Source organism: Bos grunniens, chromosome 12, assembly GCF_055505025.1.
Source record: "Bos grunniens cultivar Pamir isolate PY7600 chromosome 12, Bosgru_T2T1.0, whole genome shotgun sequence".
NCBI classification, from domain to species: Eukaryota; Metazoa; Chordata; class Mammalia; order Artiodactyla; family Bovidae; genus Bos; species Bos grunniens.
Genome location: NC_141176.1, coordinates 26,471,054 through 26,495,915, shown reverse-complemented (window position 1 = coordinate 26,495,915; position 24,862 = coordinate 26,471,054). Strand labels below are relative to the sequence as shown.

The window sequence follows — 24,862 nt, the reverse complement described above, 5'->3', positions numbered from 1 at the left end:
ATATTCAGTTTTAACTTCAAGAGATATGGCTCATGGCACCCCACTCCAGTACTCTTGCCTGGAAAATCCCATGGACGGAGGAGCCTGGTAGGCTGCAGTCCATGGGGTCGCGAAGAGTCGGACACGACTGAGCGACTTCACTTTCACTTTTCACTTTCATGCATTGGAGAAGGAAATGGCAACCCACTCCAGTGTTCTTGCCTGGAGAATCCCAGGGACGGGGGAGCCTGGTGGGTTGCCGTCTATGGGATCGCACAGAGTCAGACACGACTGAAGTGACTTAGCAGCTTAGCAGCATTTAACTTTGGTTAAGAATAGGAAATTGATTGGGAATAATTAATAAAGGCTTCTTCCCTCTATGCAAGCTCTTAAAAATTGTCAAGAAACACACATTTTAAAACATAGAAATGTGGAAACGATAAGCAGAACTAACCAGTACATGAAGAATAGTCACTGGAAAATATTGCCATGAAGTACACAATAAATATAGTTAAAATTTTTACTGTAAGTTTAAAAAGTAAGAAAGAATTTCTTGTGAGAAAGGGAAGCTCCAAAGCAGAAATTTACGAAGTTAGAAGAAATGATGGAATAACTTTGAAATGTTGAATCATGAGCTAACAAAAATTTCAAACAAATTGGAAGGAAAAACTCTCACACAAAAATGAAATTGGAAGATGCTCAAGGAAGAGAAACTCTGTGGATAGCACAGTAAGGTACACGGAAGATAAAAATGAAAACAAAGCAAATAATGTGCATGGAATATATGGATGCGCATTATATGGATGAATATAAAAGAGTTCAGAAGGATTAAAGAGGAAATGATCCATACAGAAGACATAGAAATTCCAAAAACATAAACAGCGTAAATAGAGTTTCCAAATAAGAAAAGCAGAACAATGTAACTAAACAAGTGTTTTTAAACCTATAATTCAGTGAGCTTCTAATATAGATCTTGCCATCCGTATTAAAGGGTATATGCTGTGTACCAAGAACATTTTTCTTGAAATGGTCTGTAGAAAAGTATACTATTGGATTTAAATATAATTTTTATAAGTCCTTTTTTCAACATTCACAAGTTAAAGGGAAAAAAAGTTACTCTGGGCTTCAGCTTGTCTACGACAACCATCAGTAGAAAATGTAAAGCAGTAACTGTCAAGTACTCAAGAAAATGGAAACCAAAGTATCCTTTACATAAAAGTGTGCTGCCAAACAATTTTTAATCATGTAAGGAACTGTTTTTCTGAATAATTCTTGAGAAAATTACTAGGGGTTAAGTTCAGCCAATTAGGACTGACTGGACAGACTACAGCCAAGTACTCTTGATGAACACTGAATTAATTTAATAGTAAAACTAAGACTAAAACAAATAACAGACCGGTATCTCCTTTTTGTATGCCCTAATAAGGTAGAAATTCTATTGTTATAATGAATTGAGAAAGAGCTAGGGAAAGGAGGAAACTAGACAAAGTTCAAAGAATCAAAGGATATCCATGTAAGCTGACAATAAAAATGTAGGCCTATTGAATAAAATTTGATGCTTTAGGAGAGAGGAAAATTTGAGTAAATATGGAGATTTTATCATTGCCCATCATTGGGAAATACATGAACTGCCTACACATAAAGGACCTCTTATTCCTTTATAACAACAAAGATGAACAGTTAAAACTGTAATGCTCATCAAGACTTCCCTGGTAGTCCAGTGGTTAAGACCCTGTGCTTCCAATGCAGGGGGCATAGGTTTGGTCCCTCGTTGGGAAACTTGAGCTCCCAAATGCCATGCAGCCAAGAAAAAGAAAAGATGAAAAAAAGAAAACTGTAACGCTGTCAATATATTAAAAAATACTGTATAAATAAAACTGAGAACAATGCATATAATGGATGATTTTTAAAAATCTATAAAATTCAAGAAGCATAAAACGTGACATATGCATGCTAACTCCTTTCAGTTGTGTCCGACTCTTTGTGACCCCATGGACCATAGCCCACCAGGCTCCTCTGACCATGAGAGTCTAGGCAAGAATTAAGGTGTGGGTTGCCATGCCATCTTCCAGGGGATCTTCCTATCTAGGAATCAAATCCACATATCTTAAAGTCTCTTGCTTTGGTGGCATGTTCTTTACCACTAGTGCCACCTGGGAAACCCAAAACTGTAATACATAAATACAAATGAAAAAAATCAGGAATCATGGTCTTATTATTGGACAAGTTAGAATTCAAGCCAAAAAGCAATAAACAACATAAACAAAGATACTTTATAATATTAAAGGTTGAAACTTTAATGAAACAGAAATTACAGGAGAAATAATCACTAATAATTTAAAACATTGAAACAAACTCTAATTCACCCCAGCCCATAAAAAGGCAAAAGGGAGAGGAATATAAATAGTAAAGTAAATCTGATTAATATAGCTTGAAGTCAGTAGGTACCACATTAATAAAGACTGTAACTCCCAAGTGCTTATGGAACATGAATGAAAATTTGACTTGGTGTGAAAGTGAAAGTATTAGTCTCTCGGTCATGTCTGACTCTTTGCCACCCCATCGACTGTAGTCAGCCAGGCTCCTCTGTCCATGCAGTTCTCCAGGCAAGAATACTGGAGTGTGTTGCCATCCCTTTTCCAGGGATCTTCCCAACCCAAGGATCAAACCTGGGTCTCCTGCATTGCAGGCAGATTCTTTACCATCTGAACCACCAGGGAGGCTGGACATGGTAGGGTGTAGTAGGGTCAAAGAAAAAAATCCAAAACAGAGAGACAAAACGGTCAAGATTTTCTTGTTAAAATGCAACAAAATTGAAAATAGGAATAAAATTTAAAAAATAAAGTTTCTTCTTCCTAGACATTTAAAATTTATTAAACAACTTTTGTGTCAAAGAGAAAGTACACTGAAATTGCAGAATTTTTAGAAAACAACTTCAAAACCCCATTGAATACAGCTAAAGAAGTGCTTGGGAGAAGGAACTGGCAACCCACTCCAGTATTCTTGCCTGGAGAATCCTGTAGACAGAGGAGCCTGGAGGGCTGCTGTCCATAGGGTCGCACAGAGTTGGACACAACTGAAGTGACTTAGCATGCATGCATGCATTGGAGAAGGAAATGGCAAACTACTCCGGTATTCTTGCCTGGAGAATCCTCGGGTCAGAGGAGCCTGGTGGGCTGCGTCTATAGGGTTGCACAGAGTTGGACACGACTGAAGCAACTTAGCAGCAGCAGCAAAGAAGTACTTAGAGGAATATCATAGCTGTGAAACAATAGAAAAGAAATACAGAATAAAAGAATTAAAGCATAAACATTAGATAAGGAATTACAATAAATGGAAATAATAAATTAGAAAGTAGGAATTAAAGATTTAAAAGACAGATAATCATTTAAAATCTGATTTTTTAAAAATTGTAATAAAAATGGCTAGCTAACCGCTAAGCAACTGAAGAAAGGGCAAATGTAATGAATGTACAAAATCAGTGATAATTTTCTTAATTAGTATAGAAACTGAGGAAGTTAAAAGAATCTTGCATGATGAGCTTTCTCTAGAAATTGGTAAGACAACCCAGTAGAAGAATAGGCAAGGATGTATGTAAGTGAACAATTTATAGAGGCAAATACATGTGGCACAACTGTATTTGAAAGGAGGTAAATTCTACCTCTAGTAGAATATATATTATATATATATATATATATATATATATATATATATATATATAAAAATGTAATTCTACCTGTTGGGGCTTCCCTGGTGGCTCAATTCTACCTGTAGTAAGGGAAATATAATCTAAAACTAAGCACATTGTTCATGTATTAGATGGATAGAAATCTCAAAATTCAGCATCCTTCTCTGTTAGCAAGACACATGGGAAGAGCAAGCATCTCACATATTGCTAACTAGAGCATAAACTAGTATAACCCCATATGGAGTGCAGTTTATTTTCATTGATATCTGTCAAAATTACAAATACGTGTACTTTTTAACCTAACAATTCATCAGTTGCAGGCATGTGAAATGATAGCTATTCAGAGTTATTCATTTTTTCTTTGTTTATGATAGTAAATGTTAGGAGAAATCTTAAATTTCTATTAATGGGGGAATTTGTTAACAAATAAATTATAGTTCATTTATTAAATGGAATACTATGTAGTTATAAGACCAATGAGATAAGTCTCTACATACAGATATAACAACTATATTGTTAAAAGATTAAAAATAAATAGTAAAGATGGATATGTATTATTAATAGACGCTATTTTTGTTGAAAGAGAACATGAGAACATAGTACTTATTATATTTGCAGTGAGAAAGTCTAGTCGAATTCATAAGAAATAAATCAAGAACAGTGGTTTCTAACGGGGAGTTGGTAGAAATGAAGGTATATATAGATTATGTTAATATTTTAATCATATTAATGTTAGTTATAGAAACAATTTTTCAGGAACAAATTGTTTAAAAAACTGCAAACATTGAATGTAAAAAGCGCCTTTAAAATCTTGAAAGAATTTTCAGGAATTACATTATTAATGGAATTAATTAAGTAGAATCAATGACTGATTAGTTAAAATGAGTTATCTATTGGAGAATGATGGAGCAGGACTAGGCTTAAATACACCTACACAGTTTAAATAATTCCTATCAATGTTATGAAATTAAATTTAGTAGTAAAAAGAAAAAAAACACTTAAAGCATATACAACTTGATGGTTAATGGATATAATTGATTAACAATATACACGTAGTTCATTGGCTCTCAAGTTGGACTGCCTAGGTTTGGATCTTACCTTAGCCGTGTGTTTTCTGAGTGGTTTCAGAAACATCTTTGAATCTCAGTTTTTATCCCTATGAATGAATAAAATCATACCGCTTCCCTCATTGACCTTTATCATTAAAATATATACTATATAATAAATATAAAGAGTTCACAGCATATTGCTACATGCTAATTTGAATAGTTAACAAAAAGTTAACTATTTTGATAAAAGTAGAATATTTCTTCCTTATGATATCTTACGTACCTGACACCAAATATAAATATGAAACACTAGTGGTATTCAAATAGAAATGGGATGATTTTACTATAATCTAATCATTACTAGCATTTCAGGATTTGAAACAAAACACTATTAGTTTCAGGAAATAGGTGCCGTAATTAATATACCTAAAATCCTAAGAGAGACATCTTTAAAACTGTTAAAAAATAAGATACCACCCAAAGTCAGCATCTCATTTGTGTATGGGGGAATCATTCTATAGTGAAGCGGAATTGTGTCTGTGGCTGAAACTAAACTGAAGTCTAGGTGGCGTCGTCTCTACTGAGTTTTTGATTTCTGTAAGTACCTAGGACACAGCTTGGGAGATAACCCATATACTTTGTGAGCTGAACTAGAGATAGATTTGGCATCTCTCATAAAAACTGAGAAGTCTGTTCCAAATAATAAATGTAGTTACTCCCACTGCTTGACGATGGAACTTAAACCCCCTCTCCTTGAGTGAGGGGTGGACTTACTGGCTAACTTCCAAAAAATAGTGGAATCTGATTGAGTTTTTCACTATTGAATAAGATTAACATCACCAGTCATATGTCATTTTGATAGCATGTTCCCTGATGCGATATGATGAGAAGGGCACTTCATCTCTGTGGTATTCTTCTAAGAAACAAATAACCTTAGTCTAATTATAAGAAAGCATCATATGCCTCCCAGTTGAGCGACATTCTTCAGAATACTTGACCAATACTCTTCAAAACTGTTGAAAGACATGAAACACAATGGATGGGAACCTGCTAAAGACCAGAAGTTCTAAATGTACAGTGGTATTCTGGATTGGATACTGAACAGGAAAAAAAAAAAAAAAAAGTCATGATGAAATCTAAATAAAGTCTGTAGTTAATAATATACCTGTGTTCATTCTTAGTTTTGACATATGTACCATGATTAGGTATGTTAACATATTGGAAAGCTGGGTAAGTAATATAAGGGACCTCTCTGTACTATCCTTTCAACTTTTCTATAAATCTTAAGAATTTTCAAAATAAAAAGACATAGAAAATTGAGTAACCTTCTCTTTGATATGTGCTTGAATAGAAAGCCAAACTGGCTCTTCATGAAAATGGCTTAATTACAGTTACTCTCAGGACAGAATTCTGACACATGGTTCAACTAGATGATCAAAATGCCCAATGTTGTACCATAGTAAAACTATGACTATTTCAGCTTAAAATTTTTAAAGTACATGTTACTGAATATTTATTGTGGAAATAAAAGTTTCTCAACCAAGTATGTTTGTCTAAAGTCTTAAATTTCAAACACTGTAGCTTTTGGATGATTCTAAAAGATAATTTCACTCAAAACCATACTGCTGCTGCTGCTGCTAAGTCGCTTCAGTCATGTCCTACTCCATGCGACCCCGTAGACGGCAGCCCACCAGGCTCCCCCGTCCCTGGGATTCTCCAGGCAAGAACACTGGAGTGGGTTGCCATTTCCTTCTCCAATGCATGAAAGTGAAAAGTGAAAGTGAAGTCGCTCAGTCGCGTCCGACTCTTCGAGACCCCATGGACTGCAGCCTACCAGACTCCTCTGTCCATGGATTTTCCAGGCAAGAGTACTGGAGTGGGGTGCCATTGCCTTCTCCAAAAAGTGTACTATTGGTAGTTAAATGAATCAAAATGCTGTCTGTTAGTTTTTCATTCTAGCAAGTGCCTGTTACATGTTGACAGTTGTTTAACATAATTGCTTCTTTCTTTTTTGGACTAGTTGAAATTAGTCCAGTTTATTGTCTGTTAGTAAAAAGTACTGGTGCAGATTTTGGGGATACAGCAGTTAAAAGAATTTAAAAAAAAAAAGCTGTCTCCTCATCTACTCTAAACTCCAAGCTTGGCTGTCTTCTACCAAAATGTTGGCTTTTGTAGGTACTTGGATAGGTATAAATGAGTCTTGATGTTCTGTTGGGGTACCAGTAGAGTAAAAATGGCAGTCTGTGAGGGATTTTTCCTCTCCCGTGGTACTGACAAACAGCTAATGAAGTATGTTAGTAGCCTAAGTTAAAGACTAAAAAGCAGCAAATCTTGATCTCAGTGATCTCTGCCTTCCATTCTCTCTCCTCTCCTCTGTCTTCCCCTTCCAAGGCATATTAACTTTGACTTCTATGTAAGTTACCATCAGAATGGCAAGAGGTACCTGAAATGATGGGATGATTTTTCCTTGTCTTAGAACTTGTAAAAGTAGATGGATATTGTAAGTAAAAGGATATTGGAGTACTAGGATGCTGGCTTCAGGACCTACACCATGATAAGTTACATACTTCAGATCAGTGTGCTTAGAGGGATCTTTGCCTTACAACAACCTCAGGGAGGGACTTCATATAAAATTCACACCAGGGTGATCTGAGTGCAACATTGTGAAAACAGGAGATAACAACTCATTTGAAGGGGCATAAAAGACAGAGACAAGAGGTAAGAGAGAATCAAGTTATGTACTCAATGAAATAGAACTAGTGTGGAAGCTTTGATGGAATCTTTCAACTTTATTTCTTGTAAGTGCATCTGAAATTCAAGTAGACTACCAAAGGTGACATTCTGCCTCTTTAAATTATTATTTTTCTGTATTCACCCAAATTAGTAAACTGAAGATCTCAAAGCATGGACCAAAAACATAAAATGAGAGAAAATATAAAGGCATAGGAGACTTACCAGGACTGTTAAGAATAATTGGAGAAGAAACAAGATGGGTAAAAAAGATACCCTGAAACACTTTGTACCAGTAAAAACTTAAAATGTTGAGGAAAATATTACAAAATTCCTTTCAGATGTGTAGCTCAGTACACAAAAGTAAGGAACATTTTCTCATATGCCAAAAATGAATTTCAAACAAAATAGGAGTTATAATTCTTAAGAAACAAGATCATATTGAAACAAGCTATTTAGCTTTTAAAAAAATAACAAAAATAACTTCTGGAAATGAAAAGGTACTAACTTAACAACTCCATGGACATGTTAAACAGATTATGTACTTAAGAAAGAATTGGAGAGTTTTTATCATAAATGGATGTTGAATTTTGTCAAAGGCTTTCTCTGCATCTATTGAGATAATCATATGGTTTTTATTTTTCAATTTGTTAATGTGGTGTATTACATTGATTGATTTGTGGATATTGAGGAATCCTTGCATCCCTGGGATAAAGCCCACTTGGTGTATGATCTTTTTAATGTGTTGGATTCTGATTGCTAGAATTTTGTTAAGGATTTTGGCATCTGTGTTCATCAGTGATATTGGCCTGTAGTTTTCTTTTTTTGTGGCATCTTTGTCAGGTTTTGGTATTAGGGGGATGGTGGCCTCATAGAATGAATTTGGAAGTTTACCTTCCTCTGCAATTTTCTGGAAGAGTTTGAGTAGGATAGGTGTTAGCTCTTCTCTAAATTTTTGGTAGAATTCAGCTGTGAAGCCATCTGGACCTGGGCTTTTGTTTGCTGGAAGATTTCTGATTACAGTTTCAATTTCCATGCTTGTGATGGGTCTGTTAAGATTTTCTATTTCTTCCTGGTCGAGTTTTGGAAAGTTGTAATTTTCTAAGAATTTGTCCATTTCTTCCACATTGTCCATTTTATTGGCATATAATTGCTGATAGTAGTCTCTTATGATCCTTTGTATTTCTGTGTTGTCTGTTGTGATCTCTCCATTTTCATTTCTAATTTTATTGATTTGAATTTATGATAAAAACTCCCCAGAAAGCAGGAATAGAAGGAGCATACCTCAACATAATAAAAGCTGTATATGACAAACCCACAGCAAACATTATCCTCAATGGTGAAAAATTGAAAGCATTTCCTCTAAAGTCAGGAACAAGACAAGGGTGCCCACTCTCACCATTACTATTCAACATAGTTTTGGAAGTTTTGGCCACAGCAATCAGAGCAGAAAAAGAAATAAAGGGAATCCAAATTGGAAAAGAAGAAGTAAAACTCTCACTATTTGCAGATGACATGATCCTCTACATAGAAAACCCTAAAGACTCCACCAGAAAATTACTAGAACTAATCAATGACTATAGTAAAGTTGCAGGTTATAAAATCAACACACAGAAATCCCTTGCATTCCTATACACTAATAATGAGAAAATAGAAAGAGAAATTAAGGAAACAATTCCATTCACCATTGCAACAAAAAGAACAAAATACTTGGGAATATATCTACCTAAAGAAACTAAAGACCTATATATAGAAAACTATAAAACACTGGTGAAAGAAATCAAAGAGGACACTAATAGATGGAGAAAAATATACCATGTTCATGGATTGGAAGAATCAATATAGTGAAAATGAGTATACTACCCAAAGCAATTTATAGATTCAATGCAATCTCTATCAAGCTACCAATGGTATTCTTCACAGAGGTAGAACAAATTATTTCACAATTTGTATGGAATACAAAAAACCTCGAATAGCCAAAGCAATCTTGAGAAAGAAGAATGGAACTGGAGGAATCAACCTGCCTGACTTCAGGCTCTACTACAAAGCCACAGTCATCAAGACAGTATGGTACTGGCACAAAGACAGAAATATAGATCAATGGAACAAAATAGAAAGCCCAGAGATAAATCCACGCACATATGGACACCTTATCTTTGACAAAGGAGGCAAGAATATACAATGGATTAAAGACAATCTCTTTAACAAGTGGTGCTGGGAAAACTGGTCAACCACTTGTAAAAGAATGAAACTAGAGCACTTTCTAACACCACACACAAAAATAAACTCAAAATGGGTTAAAGATCTAAACGTAAGACCAGAAACTATAAAACTCCTAGAGGAGAACATAGGCAAAACACTCTCCGACATACATCACAGCAGGATCCTCTATGACCCACCTCCCAGAATATTGGAAATAAAAGCAAAAATAAACAAATGGGACCTAATTAAACTTAAAAGCTTCTGCACAACAAAGGAAACTATAAGCAAGGTGAAAAGACAGCCTTCAGAATGGGAGAAAATAATAGCAAATGAAGCAACAAACAACTAATCTCAAAAATATACAAGCAACTCCTACAGCTCAACTCCAGAAAAATAAACGACCCAATCAAAAAATGGGCCAAAGAACTAAATAGACATTTCTCCAAAGAAGACATACAGATGGCTAACAAACACATGAAAAGATGCTCAACATCACTCATTATCAGAGAAATGCAAATCAAAACCACTATGAGGTACCATTTCACACCAGTCAGAATGGCTGCGATCCAAAAGTCTACAAGCAATAATTGCTGGAGACTGTGTGGAGAAAAGAGAACCCTCTTACTCTGTTGGTGGGAATGCAAACTAGTACAGCCACTATGGAGAACAGTGTGGAGATTCCTTAAAAAACTGGAAATAGAACTGCCTTATGATCCAGCAATCCCACTGCTGGGCATACACTCTGAGGAAACCAGAATTGAAAGAGACATGTGTACCCCACTGTTCATCGCAGCACTGTTTATAATAGCCAGGACATGGAAGCAACCTAGATGTCCATCAGCAGATGAATGGATAAGAAAGCAGTGGTACATATACACAATGGAGTATTACTCAGCCATTAAAAAGAATACATTTGAATCAGTTCTAATGAGGTGGATGAAACTGGAGCCTATTATACAGAGTGAAGTAAGCCAGAAAGAAAACACCAATACAGTATACTAACGCATATATATGGAATTTAGAATGATGGTAACAATAACCCTGTATACGAGACAGCAAAAGAGACACTGATGTATAGAAGAGTCTTTTGAACTCTGTGGGAGAGGGAGAGGGTGGGATGATTCGGGAGAATGGCATTGAAATATGTATAATATCATATATGAAATGAGTCACCAGTCGAGGTTCGATGCACAATACTGGATGCTTGGGGCTGGTGCACTGGGATGACCCAGAGGGATGGTATGAGGAGGGAGGTGGGAGAAGGGTTCAGGATGGGGAACACATGTATACCTGTGGCAGATTCATTTTGATATATGGCAAAACCAATACAATATTGTAAAGTTAAATAAAATAAAATTAAAGAAAAAGAAAGAATTGGTGAACTAGAAGAAATATGTATAAGGAGCACCTAGAAACAAAGATGACAAATAGGAAAGGAGGTTAAGTGTGTATAGAAAGAATGAAAGATTTCATAGAATAAAATACCTAAGGATAAGTTTAACCAAGGAAATGGAAAGATCTGTATACTGAAAACTATGACATTGATAAGGAAAAAAAAAAAAAAAGTTGAAGACACAGACAAAGGTAAAGATATACATGCTCATGGTTTGGAAGAATGAATTTTGTTAAAATGCCCATACTACCCAAAGTGATCTACAGATTGAATGCAATTGCTATCAAAATGACAATGGCATTTCCTTACAGATATAGACAAACAATTCTAAAATGTTTATGGAACCACAGAAGACACTGAATAACTGAAGCACTCTTGGGAAAGAGCGAAGCTGAAGGCATCACATTTCCTGATTTTAGATTATAATCCAAACTTACAGTTTTCAAAACCGTATGCTATGCTAAGTCACTTCAGTCGTGTCCGACTCTGTGCGACCCCATAGATGGCAGCCCACCAGGCTCCCCCGTCCCTGGGATTCTCCAGGCAAGAACACTGGAGTGGGTTGCCATTTCCTTCTCCAATGCATGAAAGTGAAAAGTGAAAGTGAAGTCGCTCAGTCGTGTCCAACTCTTAGCGACCCCATGGTTTACAGCCTACCAGGCTCCTCCGTCCATGGGATTTTCCAAGCAAGAGTACTGGAGTGGGGTGCCATTGCCTTCTCTGATTCAAAACCGTATAGTCTTAGCATAAAAACAGACACATGAATCAAAGGAACAAAATAGTCCAGAAATACAGCTGACATACATCACCAGTACTTCTTGACAAAGGAGCCAAGACATAACAACGAGGAAAAAATAATCTCTGGTGTAAATGATGGGAAAACTGGACCATGTTCAGTTCAGTTCAGTCGCTTAGTTGTGAATGACTCTTTGCGACCCCGTGGACTGCAGCATGCCAGGCCTCCCTGTCCATCAGCAACTCCCGGAGTTTACTCAAACGCATGTCCATTGAGTTGGTGATGCCATCCAAGCATCTCATCCTCTGTCATCCCCTTCTCCTCCTGCCTTCTTCCCATCTTTCCCAGCCTCAGAGTCTTTTCAAGTAAGTCAACTCTTTGCATCAGGTGGCCAAAGTATTGGAGTTTCAGCTTCAACATCAGTCCTTCCAATGAATATTCAGGACTGATCTCCTTCAGAATGGACTGGTTTCATCTCCTTGAAGTCCAAGGGACTCTCAAGAGTCTTCTCTAACACCACAGTTCAAAAGCATCAATTCTTTGGCACTCAGCTTTCTTTATAGTCCAACTCTTAGATCCATACATGACTACTGGAAAAACTGGATCCTTGACTAGACAGACTTTTGTTGGCAAAGTAATGTCTCTTATGAATATGCTGTCTAGGTTGGTCATAACTTTCCTTCCAAGGAGTAGATGTCTTTTAATTTCATGGCTGCAGTCACCATCTGCAGTGATTTTGGACCCCCCCAAAAAATAAAGTAAGGCACTGTTGCCACTGTTCCCCCATCTATTTGCCATGAAGTGATGGGACCAGATGCCATGATCTTAGTTTTCTGAATGTTGAGTTTTAAGCCAACTTTTTCATTCTCCTCTTTCACTTTCATTAAGAGGCTCTTTAGTTCTTCACTTTCTGCCATAAGGGTGTCATCTGCATATCTGAGGTTATTATTTCTCCTGGCAATCTTGATTCAGCTTGTGCTTCATCCAGCACGGTGTTGCTCATGATGTACTCTGCATAGAAGTTAAATAAGTGGGGTAACAATATACAGCCTTGACGTACTCCTTTTCCTCTTTGGAACCAGTCCGTTGTTCCACATCCAGTTCTAACTGTTGCTTCTTTACCTGCATACAGATTTCTCAAGAGGCAGGTCAGGTGGTCTGGTATCCCCATCTCTTTCAGAATTTTCCACAGTTTATTGTGATCCACACAGTCAAAGGCTTTGGCATAGTCAATAAAGCAGAAATAGATGTTTTTCTGGAACTCTCTTCCTTTTTCCATGATCCAGCGGATGTTGGCAATTTGATCTCTGGTTCCTCTGCCTTTTCTAAAACCACCTTGAACATCTGGAAGTTCATGGTTCACGTATTGCTGAAGCCTGACTTCGAGAAATTTTAGCACTATTTTACTGTCGTGTGAGATGAGTGCAATTGTGCAGTAGTTTGAGCATTCTTTGGCATTGCCTTTCTTTGGCATTGGAATGAAAACTGACCTTTTCCAGTCCTGTGGCCACTGCTGAGTTTTCCAAATTTGCTGGCATATGGAATGCAGCACTTTCACAACATCATCTTTTAGGATTTGAAATAGCTCAACTGGAATTCCATCACCTCCACTAGCTTTGTTCATAGTGATGCTTCCTAAAGCCCACTTGACTTCTCATTCCAGGATATCTGGCTCTAGGTGAGTGATCACACCATCTTGATTATCTTGGTCGTGAAGATCTTTCTTGTACAGTTCTTCTGTGTATTCTTGCCACCTCTTCTTAATATCTTCTGCTTCTGTTAGGTCCATACCGTATTTGTCTTTAATTGAGCCCATCTTTGCATGAAATGTTCCCTTGGTATCTCTAATTTTCTTGAAGAGATCTCTAGTCTTTCCCTTCTATTGTTTTCCTCTATTTCTTTGCACTGATCACTGAGGAATGCTTTCTTATCTCTCTTTGCTATTCTTTGGAACTCTACATTCAAATGGTTATATCTTTCCTTTTCTCCTTTGCTTTTCACTTTTCACAGCTATTTGTAAGGCCTCCTCAGACAGCCATTTTGATTTTTTGCCTTTCTTTTTCTTGGGCATAGTCTTGATCAACACCCTCTTCCAGCAACACAAGAGAAGCCTCTACACATGGACATCACCAAATGGCCAACACTGAAATCAGATTGATTATATTCTTTGCAGCCAGAGTTGGAGAAGCTCTATACAGTCAGCAAAAACAAGACTGGAAGCTGACTGTGGCTCAGATCATGAACTCCTTATTGCCAAATTCAGACTTAAATTGAAGAAAGTAGGGAAAACTACTAGACCATTCAGTTATGACCTAAATCAAATCCCTTATGATTATACAGTGAAAGTGAGAAATAGATTAACGGGACTAGATTTGATAGAGTTCCTGATGAACTATGGGCGGAGATTCATGAAAACTGGACAACCAAATGCCAAAGGATGAAACTGGAATTCTGTCTTATGCATTAGATAAAAATTATCTCAAAAAATAAAAAATAACTCAAAATGAATTAAAGACTTGAGCATTACACCAAAAAACATAGGAGGTAAGCTCTTTGACGTCAGTCTTGGCAGTGGTTTTATGGATTTGACAACAAAAGCAAAAATAATCAGTTATATCAATCTAAAAAATTTCTGTCCAGCAATGGAAAATCAACAATATGAAAAAGAAACCTACTGAATGGGAGAAATATATGCAAATCATATCACTGATAAGATATTAATATATAAAATATATAAAGACTTGATAAACTTAGGAGCAAACAACCCAATTTAGAAATAGAAGATGTGAATACACATTTTCCCAAGGAAGACCTACAACAGGTACAGGAACATGTGCTTAGTATCCCTAATGCAAATCTAAGCCATACCTGTTAGAATGACTGTTATCAAAAAGGTAAGAGACACAAATAAAACAGTCCATGTGCACTGTTGGTGTGAATATAAATCAGTGCATCCACTATGGAAAACATTATGGAGATTCTTCAAAAAATTAAAAGTAGAACTATTGTATGGTCCAATGATGTCACTTCTGGGAGTCTATATACAATGGGATTAAAATCAGGATCTCAAAGAGATTTCTGTACCCTCATGTTCATTACAGCATTATTTGCAAATAGCCAGGACATGGAAACAGCCTAAATGTTCATCTGTGGGTGAATAGACAAAGAAAATGTGGACAGCTAGGCTGTAGATTTCCCTGCTTTTTTAAGTGGAATATTACCCAGGCATAAAAATAAGGCTATCCTGTCATGTGGCACAACTTGGATGGATCTTGAGGGCTCTATACTAAGTGAAATAAGTCAGACAGAGAAAGACAAATACTCTGTCATCTCACTCGTATGTGGAATCTGTAGAAACCAAACTCATAGAAATCGAGAACAAATGGGGCGCTTCCCACAGCCTGCAGGGTAGAGACTAGGAGAAAGGAGTGGATGAGGTCAAAAGGTACAAGCTTCCAGTTGTAAGATAAATGAGGTCTGGGGATGAAGTGTACAGTGTGGTCACTATAGTTAACAATACTTTATTGTATATTTTAAAGTTTCTAAGAGCATAGATTTTACCACAAGGAAATGTTTTCATCACAAGGTTTGTGAAATTGCTAGATGAAGTAAATACCACACTTGAAATCACAATGAAAAATAGAAGATAATTTGGTTTGAATAAAAGCAGAACCACAATGCAGTCCTCATGCATTGCTGATGAACTGAATGCATAGAGTTGGGTCTTTCATTAGATGTCCTATGCGAAACAAAATCATGTGATTGATAGGGCCAGTGTACCCGCTTTATGCCTGAAATGATGAATGCCATTTTTGGCTTTATTTTGACTGCTGTGCAGCAGCATTTATTGGTGAGCATTGTTTTAAAGGAAACTGCAAGAGGAATTTGCTTCATCTCTTCCCTGGTATAAACACAACATTCTTCAAGTCCCCCCAAGAACTGGAATTAAGCTCCTGAATAAGCATTTACACTGTAGGAGATAATCAAGAGAGCATGCATTTCTTTAGTAGTTGAAATTGTAGTGTCACAGTTAGGAGATTGCCCTAAATTTCAGATAGCCTAATTTAACCAGTTCTGTGTATCAAAAAGATATATCAAGGGATATATATTGGCATTTGTGTTTTCCTGACAGGGAACAAATGAAAGTGCCTGACTTCCTTTCCTTAGGTGTGGCTTGAGTTGGAAGAGACCAAAGTCTCCCCCTTGGTAATCCTGTAATATCCATCTGTCGTGACATACATATAACCATTTGACTTGCCAGTCTTGTCTGTTTTGCAAACATAGCCGTTCGACACTTGCCCTAGCTGCCTCTTGGGTTTAGGTAATTCTGCTGTCTGGGCTGAGGAGGATTGGGTGAGGGGATCAGCTGTCCTACCTCTTTTGTGTTGTGTATTGTAGTTAGAAGGCTAATGGAAGAGAGCATTTCCTGGTGAGTGGTGTCCAGATAAATGGTTGATTATTTGATTTCTATATTAGTTAAGATAGCAAAAGCTCCTGTTACAGACAGTGAAGTTTTAGTAACTTACCACACTAGTAGTTTCTTTTTTATTCACTTAAGAGCCAAGTGGGTATCCGTAGTAGGTGATTTCTTCAAGCGATGCTCTTTTCATCTGGTACCTCTTCATCCTTATCGTAAAGCTTCTTTGTTGCTTCTATGGGGAAGAGTTTTTTCCTGTAGGGTAGACCTAAAATTGACCCACAAACTTTCTGCTCAAATTCCATGGACTAGAACTCAGTTTAGTGGCCACACCCAGCTGCAATAGAGACTAGAATTACAGTACAGCTATGGGCTCAGGAAAAAAGGAACAAAAGTTTGGTGATTATCTAGTCAGTTTATGTCATAGTTGCCAAATCCAAACAACAAGGAAAATCAATGTAAGAGATGAAATACTGAGAGTTGAAAGCCAAGAAGATCCAGATCCAGACCTGTAAGAAAGTGATGTGAATGAGAGGTGAGAAAGTGTTCCAGGAGATCTCTAATAGAGCTGTGCTGCAGTCCATGGGGTTGCAAAGAGTTGGACACAACTTAGCAACTAACTTAGCAACTGAGCAACAACAAAACTTCTAGGTATGGATTTGGAGGAGCAGTTAAATGAGCCACAAATACAAGCAGTATTGAGTTTCCTTTACTTCTGCCAAATTACTTTGCTTTGTATTCATTTTTAACCATAATTTAAAATTTTTGTTATTAAATTTTTACATAGATTATTTCATAGAATTTGGACAGAAAGGTTTTGAAAAATTTGTGCTCTGTGTGTTAAGGGAAACCAATAATTTAGCATAATATAATAACTCCTAAATAGTTATTAGAAATTTGAAAATTACAGCTGTCAACATTTATACAATATTTTGTAATTTGTATACCTAACATTTCAGTTTGTGCAGATGTTTTGAGAAGTGTTTAAGTAGCAGTCTTGGTAATTTAGAAGGCAGCTATGCTATAAACTGTCATTTATTTTAGAAGATGAAAGTTAGTAATCATAACTACTTCTGTAATTCTGTATCTGCTTATAGATTTTACTACTTATCCTAAAGTCATATGGTTATAAAATCCTGTGTGTTTAATAGTATGATGTTTTTCTCCCTTTTTCTTCAGAAGAAAAGTTGAAATCATGCATACCCACAGCCTTTTCACTCTTCTTGGAGAAAGGCTGATGTTGCACACAAACACTGTGACTGTGACCACATACAACACACTTTATGAGGTAAAAGTTTTTACATGTATGATGAAAATTTTAAACGTATGCAGTGGAAACTCTCTATGTGATTGAAATAGTAGTTGATCATTTAATCTAAAAAGGTAGTAATTCTTAAAAAATAATGAACGCATAGTTACATTTTAAAAACTTTGTTTTAAAACATATCCACGTACAATTATTTGGCAGTCTTCCTATGTTGCACGTATGTTTGAGTATTTAAACAGCAAAGTGTTTGTTTCAATAAAAGTATGGGAGTGAAGAGGGATGCTTGTGCCCTGTATTTATTATTTGAATAACAGTAGGTTATTTTTAATTTTCAGTCAGTACCTTTTTGATACACATTAAGTAAGTAGTACACTTAAGTAAACATCCTATCTTCTTTTTTGTTATTTTTAAGTCTGAGCAGAAATGTAAGAAAAATGCCACTGCTGGATGTCATGATCTTTTTCTGATCTGAAAGGGCCATCCATCCCTGTCTCTTGATTATTTTACTCTCCATCCCCAACTTTTATAAGTAGCTATATTCAAAAGCAGAGACATTACTTTGCTAACAAAGGTTCATCTAGTCAAGGCTATGGTTTTTCCTGTGGTCATGTATGGATGTGAGAGTTGAAGAAGGCTGAGCGCCAAAGAATTGATGCTTTTGAACTGTGGTGTTGGAGAAGACTCTTGAGAGTCCCTTGGACTGCAGGGAGATCCAACCAGTCCATTCTGAAGGAGATCAGCCCTGGGATTTCTTTGGAAGGAATGATGCTAAAGCTGAAACTCCAGTACTTTGGCCACCTCATGCGAAGAGTTGACTCATTGGAAAAGACTCTGATGCTGGGAGGGATTGGGGGCAGGAGGAGAAGGGGACGACAGAGGATGAGATGGCTGGATGGCATCACTGACTCGATGGACGTGAGTTTCAGTGAACTCCGGGAATTGGTGATGGACAGGGAGGCCTGGCATGCTGTGATTCATGGGGTCACAAAGAGTCGGACACAACTGAGCGACTGATCTGATCTGATCTGATGTATAACTAAGCTCTCAAGTAACTTGTATAGTTTCCTCAAAGTTTTCTATATTACTTTAGGTTGAACTATTTAAAAAGTTTCATTCAAAACTCAGTGTGTTAACCTAAGTCATGAAATTAAGTCATAATATAAAGTGATATCCTTATTAAATATAATTTATTGTTTTTTTTAATATATGTAAGAAAAGAGGTAAACACAGGGTATAGCCTAAAATATAGTGAAAAATCATATATCCATAATTTATATATGATTTTTCATTCTTTACTGTGACAAATGTTTACTGACTATGGGCAGTGTGTTAGGCAGTTTGCTAATTGCTAGGAATGTAGCAGTGAAAAGGATGTATAGGAATCCTGTACTCATAGAGCTTGGGTGCTAGTAGAAAAGTCAGTAAATGTTTTAGAATTCTGTCTTTTCCTTTCTATGGTTAACTTTGGTAATTTCTTGTTACTTAAAAGAAGTTTAACAAAAAAAAACTCATTGGGGGACTTCCCTGGTGGTCCAGTAGTTAAGAATCACCTTACAATGCCAGGGACATGGGTTCGATCCCTGGTCCTAGAAGATCTAAGCCCATGCCCCGCAGCTCCTGAGCCTACACTCTAGGGCCCATGGGCTGCAACTCCCGAAGTCTGGGCACCCAGAGCCCATGCTCTGTAACAAAAGAAGCACCGGAATGAGAAGCCCATGCCCCACAATGAAGAGTAGCCCCTGCTTACCGCAACTAGAGAAAGCCCATGTGCAGCAACAAACACCCAGCACAGCCAAAGATAAATAAATTAATTAAAACTGGAAAAAATAAAAAAACACCTCATTGGTTAATGACAATGAGCCACATTTTTTATAAAGATTTTTTCTTTATCTTTCTTCATTTGAAGTTGGGATCCAGACTCAGACATTATTTTCTTATTTACTGATTTTCTAAGTTTTTTTTTTTTTTAATGACAACAGCCAAATGTTCACAGTCCCCAATTTAAACGTTTTAAAGATGTGCACTGAAAAGTGATTTCAAACAGAATTTGTTCTTGGAATTCCTAATGAATCTTTCCTTCTATAGATACTGGCTTTAGTTTTGTCTGTATTTGTAACAAACAAAATTTGAAGACTGTAGAGTTAAAATAGTTTAGAAGTATGTGGAATTTACTGGTAGACCCTTTAAAAGATGTATTTCTTTTGATTTGAACAAATAGACATTTTTTGCAGATTCTTTGTATATCTATAATTTGCAATTATGAATTTTTTTTCTAAATGAAATTCAATTTCTGTCTTTCAGATTTTGACAGAGCAAGTATGTACTCAAGTTGTACACAAACCACATCCAGAGCCAGATTCTACAGTGAAAATTCAGAATCCAAGTGAGCAAAAAGCAATTCTTTAATGCAGTAGTAACATGGTAACATGTGAAACTAAATCAAAACTTTTCCCAACCACGTGAGTCGGTATGGCATTTATAGTTTAACTTACGGCATTTACAACTCGCCTACCATCATGCTAAGCATTTAGTTGAAAATCAGTAAATACTATTTGAGCAGAAAATACGATGCAGTTATAAATCTTTACTGTAACTTTTATTTGTTTTCAGTGATTCTTAAAGTGGTGGCAACTTTGTTGAAAAACTCTACACCAAGTGCAGAACTCATGGAAGTTCGCCGTTTATTTTTATCTGATATGATAAAACTTTTTAGTAACAGCCGAGAAAATAGAAGGTGAGTAGTTTGAATACAATAACAAAGCTTTATCCCATAACTAATCTTATTTTCTCTCCATTATTTTCAGTCTCTTGCAAAGAAAAAATTTACATATCCTATATTGCTAATGCTTTTAATCATTAGAAAAGGCATTTACTTTTATTTATTTTTATATAATTTTATTTAACTTTATGGGTAATATATTTTAATTGTATATATGAATATACATACACCAAACCCCTTATTTAAAATGTACAATTCCTTTTCCTGGTCATTGTCTACCACCAACAGTACTTTAAATGAAATTATGTTGGATTTACTCAGATCATCTGTGCTTCTCTTAAGGTGGTCTGGTAACTGATTATTGTCATGTATTTTTAAATTGGTTGGCTAGGACATGAGGTACAATTTGGAACCACGGTTCCTGCATGAGTTAAATTTAACAAATATTGATTGAATGTCTGCCATATATAAAGCACTGTGCTGCACAGGTTGTCTTGGTGTACATCTTATTTGGTACAGTTTAGTGGGAAAGATAACAGTGAAATGATGATTAATTTATAATGTGTTAAGTGCATTGTGAGTACTACATGTGATGAGGGAGTAGGGAAACAATAACTAATCTAACTGGAAGAGTTGGGAAAGCAATTTTAAATTACAGTATGGATTTATCTAGGTAGAAAAATGGAGAAAGTCATTCCAGGTTAGAATATTAAATGTGCAGAATAACTGTATACTTTGATTTACCTAAGTCAGATCATATTTTTGCTATTTATCTCAAATAGTAAATTCTAATATAATCTAAGAATTTTTAATGAGTTTCTCTCCCCCACTCCCCCCTCACCCCACAAGATGCTTATTGCAGTGTTCAGTGTGGCAAGATTGGATGTTTTCTCTTGGCTATATCAATCCTAAAAATTCTGAGGAACAGAAGATCACAGAGATGGTCTACAATATCTTCCGGATTCTTTTGTATCATGCCATAAAATATGAATGGGGAGGCTGGAGAGTCTGGGTGGATACACTCTCAATAGCCCATTCCAAGGTAACAAGGGATTTAACATTTTACATCACCAGGATTTCAGCTGTGTATTAAATGTCTGTAAACACTCTGTTGGCGCCATCTTGTGGGCATCTTGCATTATGGCTGATTCCTTTATCACAATTTTCTTTCTGCTCTGTTTCTGTTTTTCTCTGTATTTTAGGGGTCCTGTTATAATTAAATTTTACACTCTAGATGTGACCCCCACATATGTTTTATAGGATATCTGGGAACTTATGTCTGAGTCTTTTAACTCAAACATCTATACTGGGTCTTATAAGAATATTTCATGAAATAGAGTCTGATACATACTTTTTAAGCCTTTCTAAATTGGAAATTGTTTTTAAGTGAATAATAAATGCATTTAAAGTACTTAAGTTTAGTGTTGTTCTTAATTGCATAATCTTTATTTTTAATCCTAAGAATCCATGTTTGTTTATATTTTAAATATTGTCTGATTTGGGGGAAAAGGAAGTAGTAAATTAAAATTTAGAATATGTACATATTAGAGTACAGAAGTTCAGTTAAGATTTCTCATCATGTGGTGGTGTCATAGGAAAAGCATAGGTGTCAGAAGTTGGCTTTTGATCCAATCTCTGCCACAGTTCAATTTTGTGGCATTAGGAAACTGATTTAATCCCTTTGCACAGTGGTTATTAGGCTTTGTTGGCTGTGCATCCTCTAATAACAACTACTCAACTCTGTCATGCATTGTGAAAATAACCATAATCAATGTGTAAAGTTTGAACATGGCTGTATTCCAAACAGGAAATAAGCAGATTTGATCCATGGGCCATAGTTTGCTAAGCCCTACTTTGGGGACTTGATTTTTTTTCTGTAAAATAAAGGGGTTTTATATTAAGGTAATCCTCAAAGCAAGATCTCAACCTTAAATTCTATTATACGGTCATTTTAAATATAAATTATCATCATGTGTCTACAGGATTTTAAACATTAAAAATTTTAAAGACCTTTATTCTGTGATAAATTTATATTGTATAATATATCAGCACCTCATTTTTATCATTGCATTAATAAGTTTGATAGTAGTGTTTTATGGGGAAACTCATTGCAAGTCTTTGTGTGAGAATTATATATTATTTCTAGCTACACTGTGTACTGATTATTCCTAAACGAGACTATATAAAGTAACAAATTAAACTAGTCTTTATAAAGATGCAATGTTTTAACGTTTTATAACTATATATTTATAAATATGTGTTATTTTTTTGACCTCACTTGTTGCAATAGACACACTTTTTTTTTTTTAATATACGGTGAATATTGATATAGTAATAGTACTTTGGGGCTTCCCTGATGGCTTAGACAGTAAAGAATCTGCCTGCAGTGAAGGAGACCTGGGTTCGATCCTTGGGTGGAAAAGATCCCCTGGAGAAGGAAGTGGAAACCCACTCCAGTGTTCTTGCCTGGGAAATCCCATGGACAGAGGAACCTGGCGAGCTGCAGTCCATGGGGCTGCAAAAAGTTGGACATGACTGAGTGACTAAAACACTCACACACTCACACATACTCACACACCATGGTACTTTGGATATTGTGTATTATTAGCCAATTCTGTTTTAGCTCAAATAAATAAAATATGTAGGAGTTCAGCTGGCATATTAACTGGGGTAACATTGAAATACTTCACTTAAAGATATCATTTTATTTAAATCTTTAATGCTAGTTTACCTGTGCATTGACAAATCATGTAATAAATCATATATGACTATTTTGATGATATTCTAATTATTTGATGAAGTTAAGCATTTGTCTTAGGGTTATTAATATATATTTGATACCTTAAAATTACTGATACCATTTTTGCTATTATCATAAGTTTATATCTTTTTTTTTTCTTTTAACATATACAAAAATGCCTTTAAGTGTTTTCTTTACCCATTTCTAAGGTCACTTATGAAGCACATAAGGAATACCTAGCCAAAATGTATGAAGAATATCAGAGACAAGAGGAGGAAAACATTAAAAAGGGAAAGAAGGGAAATGTGAGCACCATCTCTGGTCTCTCATCACAGACAACAGGAGCAAAAGGTGGAATGGAAATTCGAGAGATAGAGGACCTCTCACAAAGCCAGAGCCCAGAAAGTGAGACAGATTACCCTGTCAGCACAGACACGAGAGACTTGCTTATGTCAACAAAAGTGCCCGATGATATTCTTGGGAATTCAGATAGACCAGGAAGTGGTGTGCATGTGGAAGTACATGATCTTTTAGTTGACATAAAAGCAGAGAAAGTGGAAGCAACAGAAGTGAAGCTTGATGATATGGATTTATCACCAGAGACTTTAGTAGGTGGAGAGAATGGTGCTCTTGTGGAGGTTGAGTCTTTGTTGGATAATGTGTATAGTGCTGCTGTTGAGAAACTCCAGAACAATGTACATGGAAGTGTTGGTATTATTAAAAAAAATGAAGAAAAGGATAACGGTCCATTGATAACATTAGCGGATGAGAAGGATGAACTTCCCAACAGTAGCACATCATTTCTCTTTGATAAAATACCCAAGCAGGAGGAGAAACTCCTTCCTGAACTTTCTAGCAATCACATTATTCCACATATTCAGGACACTCAAGTACATCTTGGTGATGATCTTGGATTGCTTGCTCACATGACTGGTAGTGTTGACTTGACTTGTACATCAAGTATAATAGAAGAAAAAGAGTTCAAGATCCATACAACTTCAGATGGAATGAGCAGTATTTCTGACAGAGACTTAGCATCATCATCTAAAGGGTTAGAATATGCTGAAATGACTGCTACGACCCTGGAAACGGAATCTTCTGGTAGCAAAATTGTACCAAATGTTGATGCAGGAAGTATAATTTCAGACACTGAGAGATCTGACGATGGCAAAGAGTCAGGAAAGGAAATCCGTAAAATCCAGACCACCACCACGACGCAAGTAAGTTACCCTTTATGTGCGCAAAATTCATTGAAGACATACGGAGTTGTTAGCACCAAAACAGAGTAATTTCTTATCAGTCACACCATGTTTATACTTAATTATGGTAGAATAATAATTTATGGAATTGAGTGGTGTGGGTTTACATATAAAATAAATTCAAAATATCTGAATCAGATATCCACCTCTACCACGTTCTGTGTGTATAACTTTGCTCAACCTCTCTGGGCCTGAATTTTCTCATATAGTACAAGAAGAGCTTGTGCCAGATTGAAACATGACCTTTAAGGTCTCTACCAGTTTGAATATTTTCTGTCTCTGTGACTACTTTTACACATTTGCACTCAAGATCTTCATTCTGAATACTTGATTAATTTTAACCTTTTAAGCTTCAAGTCCAACCCTGTTCTATGAATTATAGAGAAGAGGACTTGGAGTCCATATTAACCTAATTAATGAAATGAACAGGAAAGGGAAAAGGGAACTGTTATTTATCAAGTGCTTACTATGTTCCGGGCTTCCCTTGTGGCTCAGCAGGTTAGCCTGCAATGCGGGAGACCTGGTTTGAATCCTGGGTTGGGAAGATCCCCTGGAGAAGGGAAAGGCTACCCACTCTAGTATTCTGGCCTGGAGAATCCCGCGGACTACAGTCCATGGAGTCACAGAGTCGTCGGACACTACTGAGCGACTTTCACTTCACTACTGTGTTCCAGGCACTGTGC

General features: G+C 36.3%; 1 protein-coding gene across 8 annotated transcripts in view; it reads left to right on the top strand.

The window, feature by feature from the left end:
* NBEA (neurobeachin) overlaps positions 1–24,862 on the top strand; it is a 672,061-nt gene that overhangs the window by 186,996 nt on the left and 460,203 nt on the right. For all 8 annotated transcript variants that reach the window (XR_015138069.1, XM_086329378.1, XM_086329374.1 and 5 more), the window contains 5 exons: positions 17,374–17,482; positions 19,763–19,844; positions 20,072–20,195; positions 21,030–21,222; positions 23,130–24,140. Coding sequence is in view for 7 of the 8 variants with exons in the window: in XM_086329378.1 (XP_086185504.1) it covers positions 17,374–17,482; positions 19,763–19,844; positions 20,072–20,195; positions 21,030–21,222; positions 23,130–24,140 (1,519 nt within the window). In the remaining variant the exon portion in view is untranslated. The remainder of the gene's footprint in view (positions 1–17,373; positions 17,483–19,762; positions 19,845–20,071; positions 20,196–21,029; positions 21,223–23,129; positions 24,141–24,862) is intronic.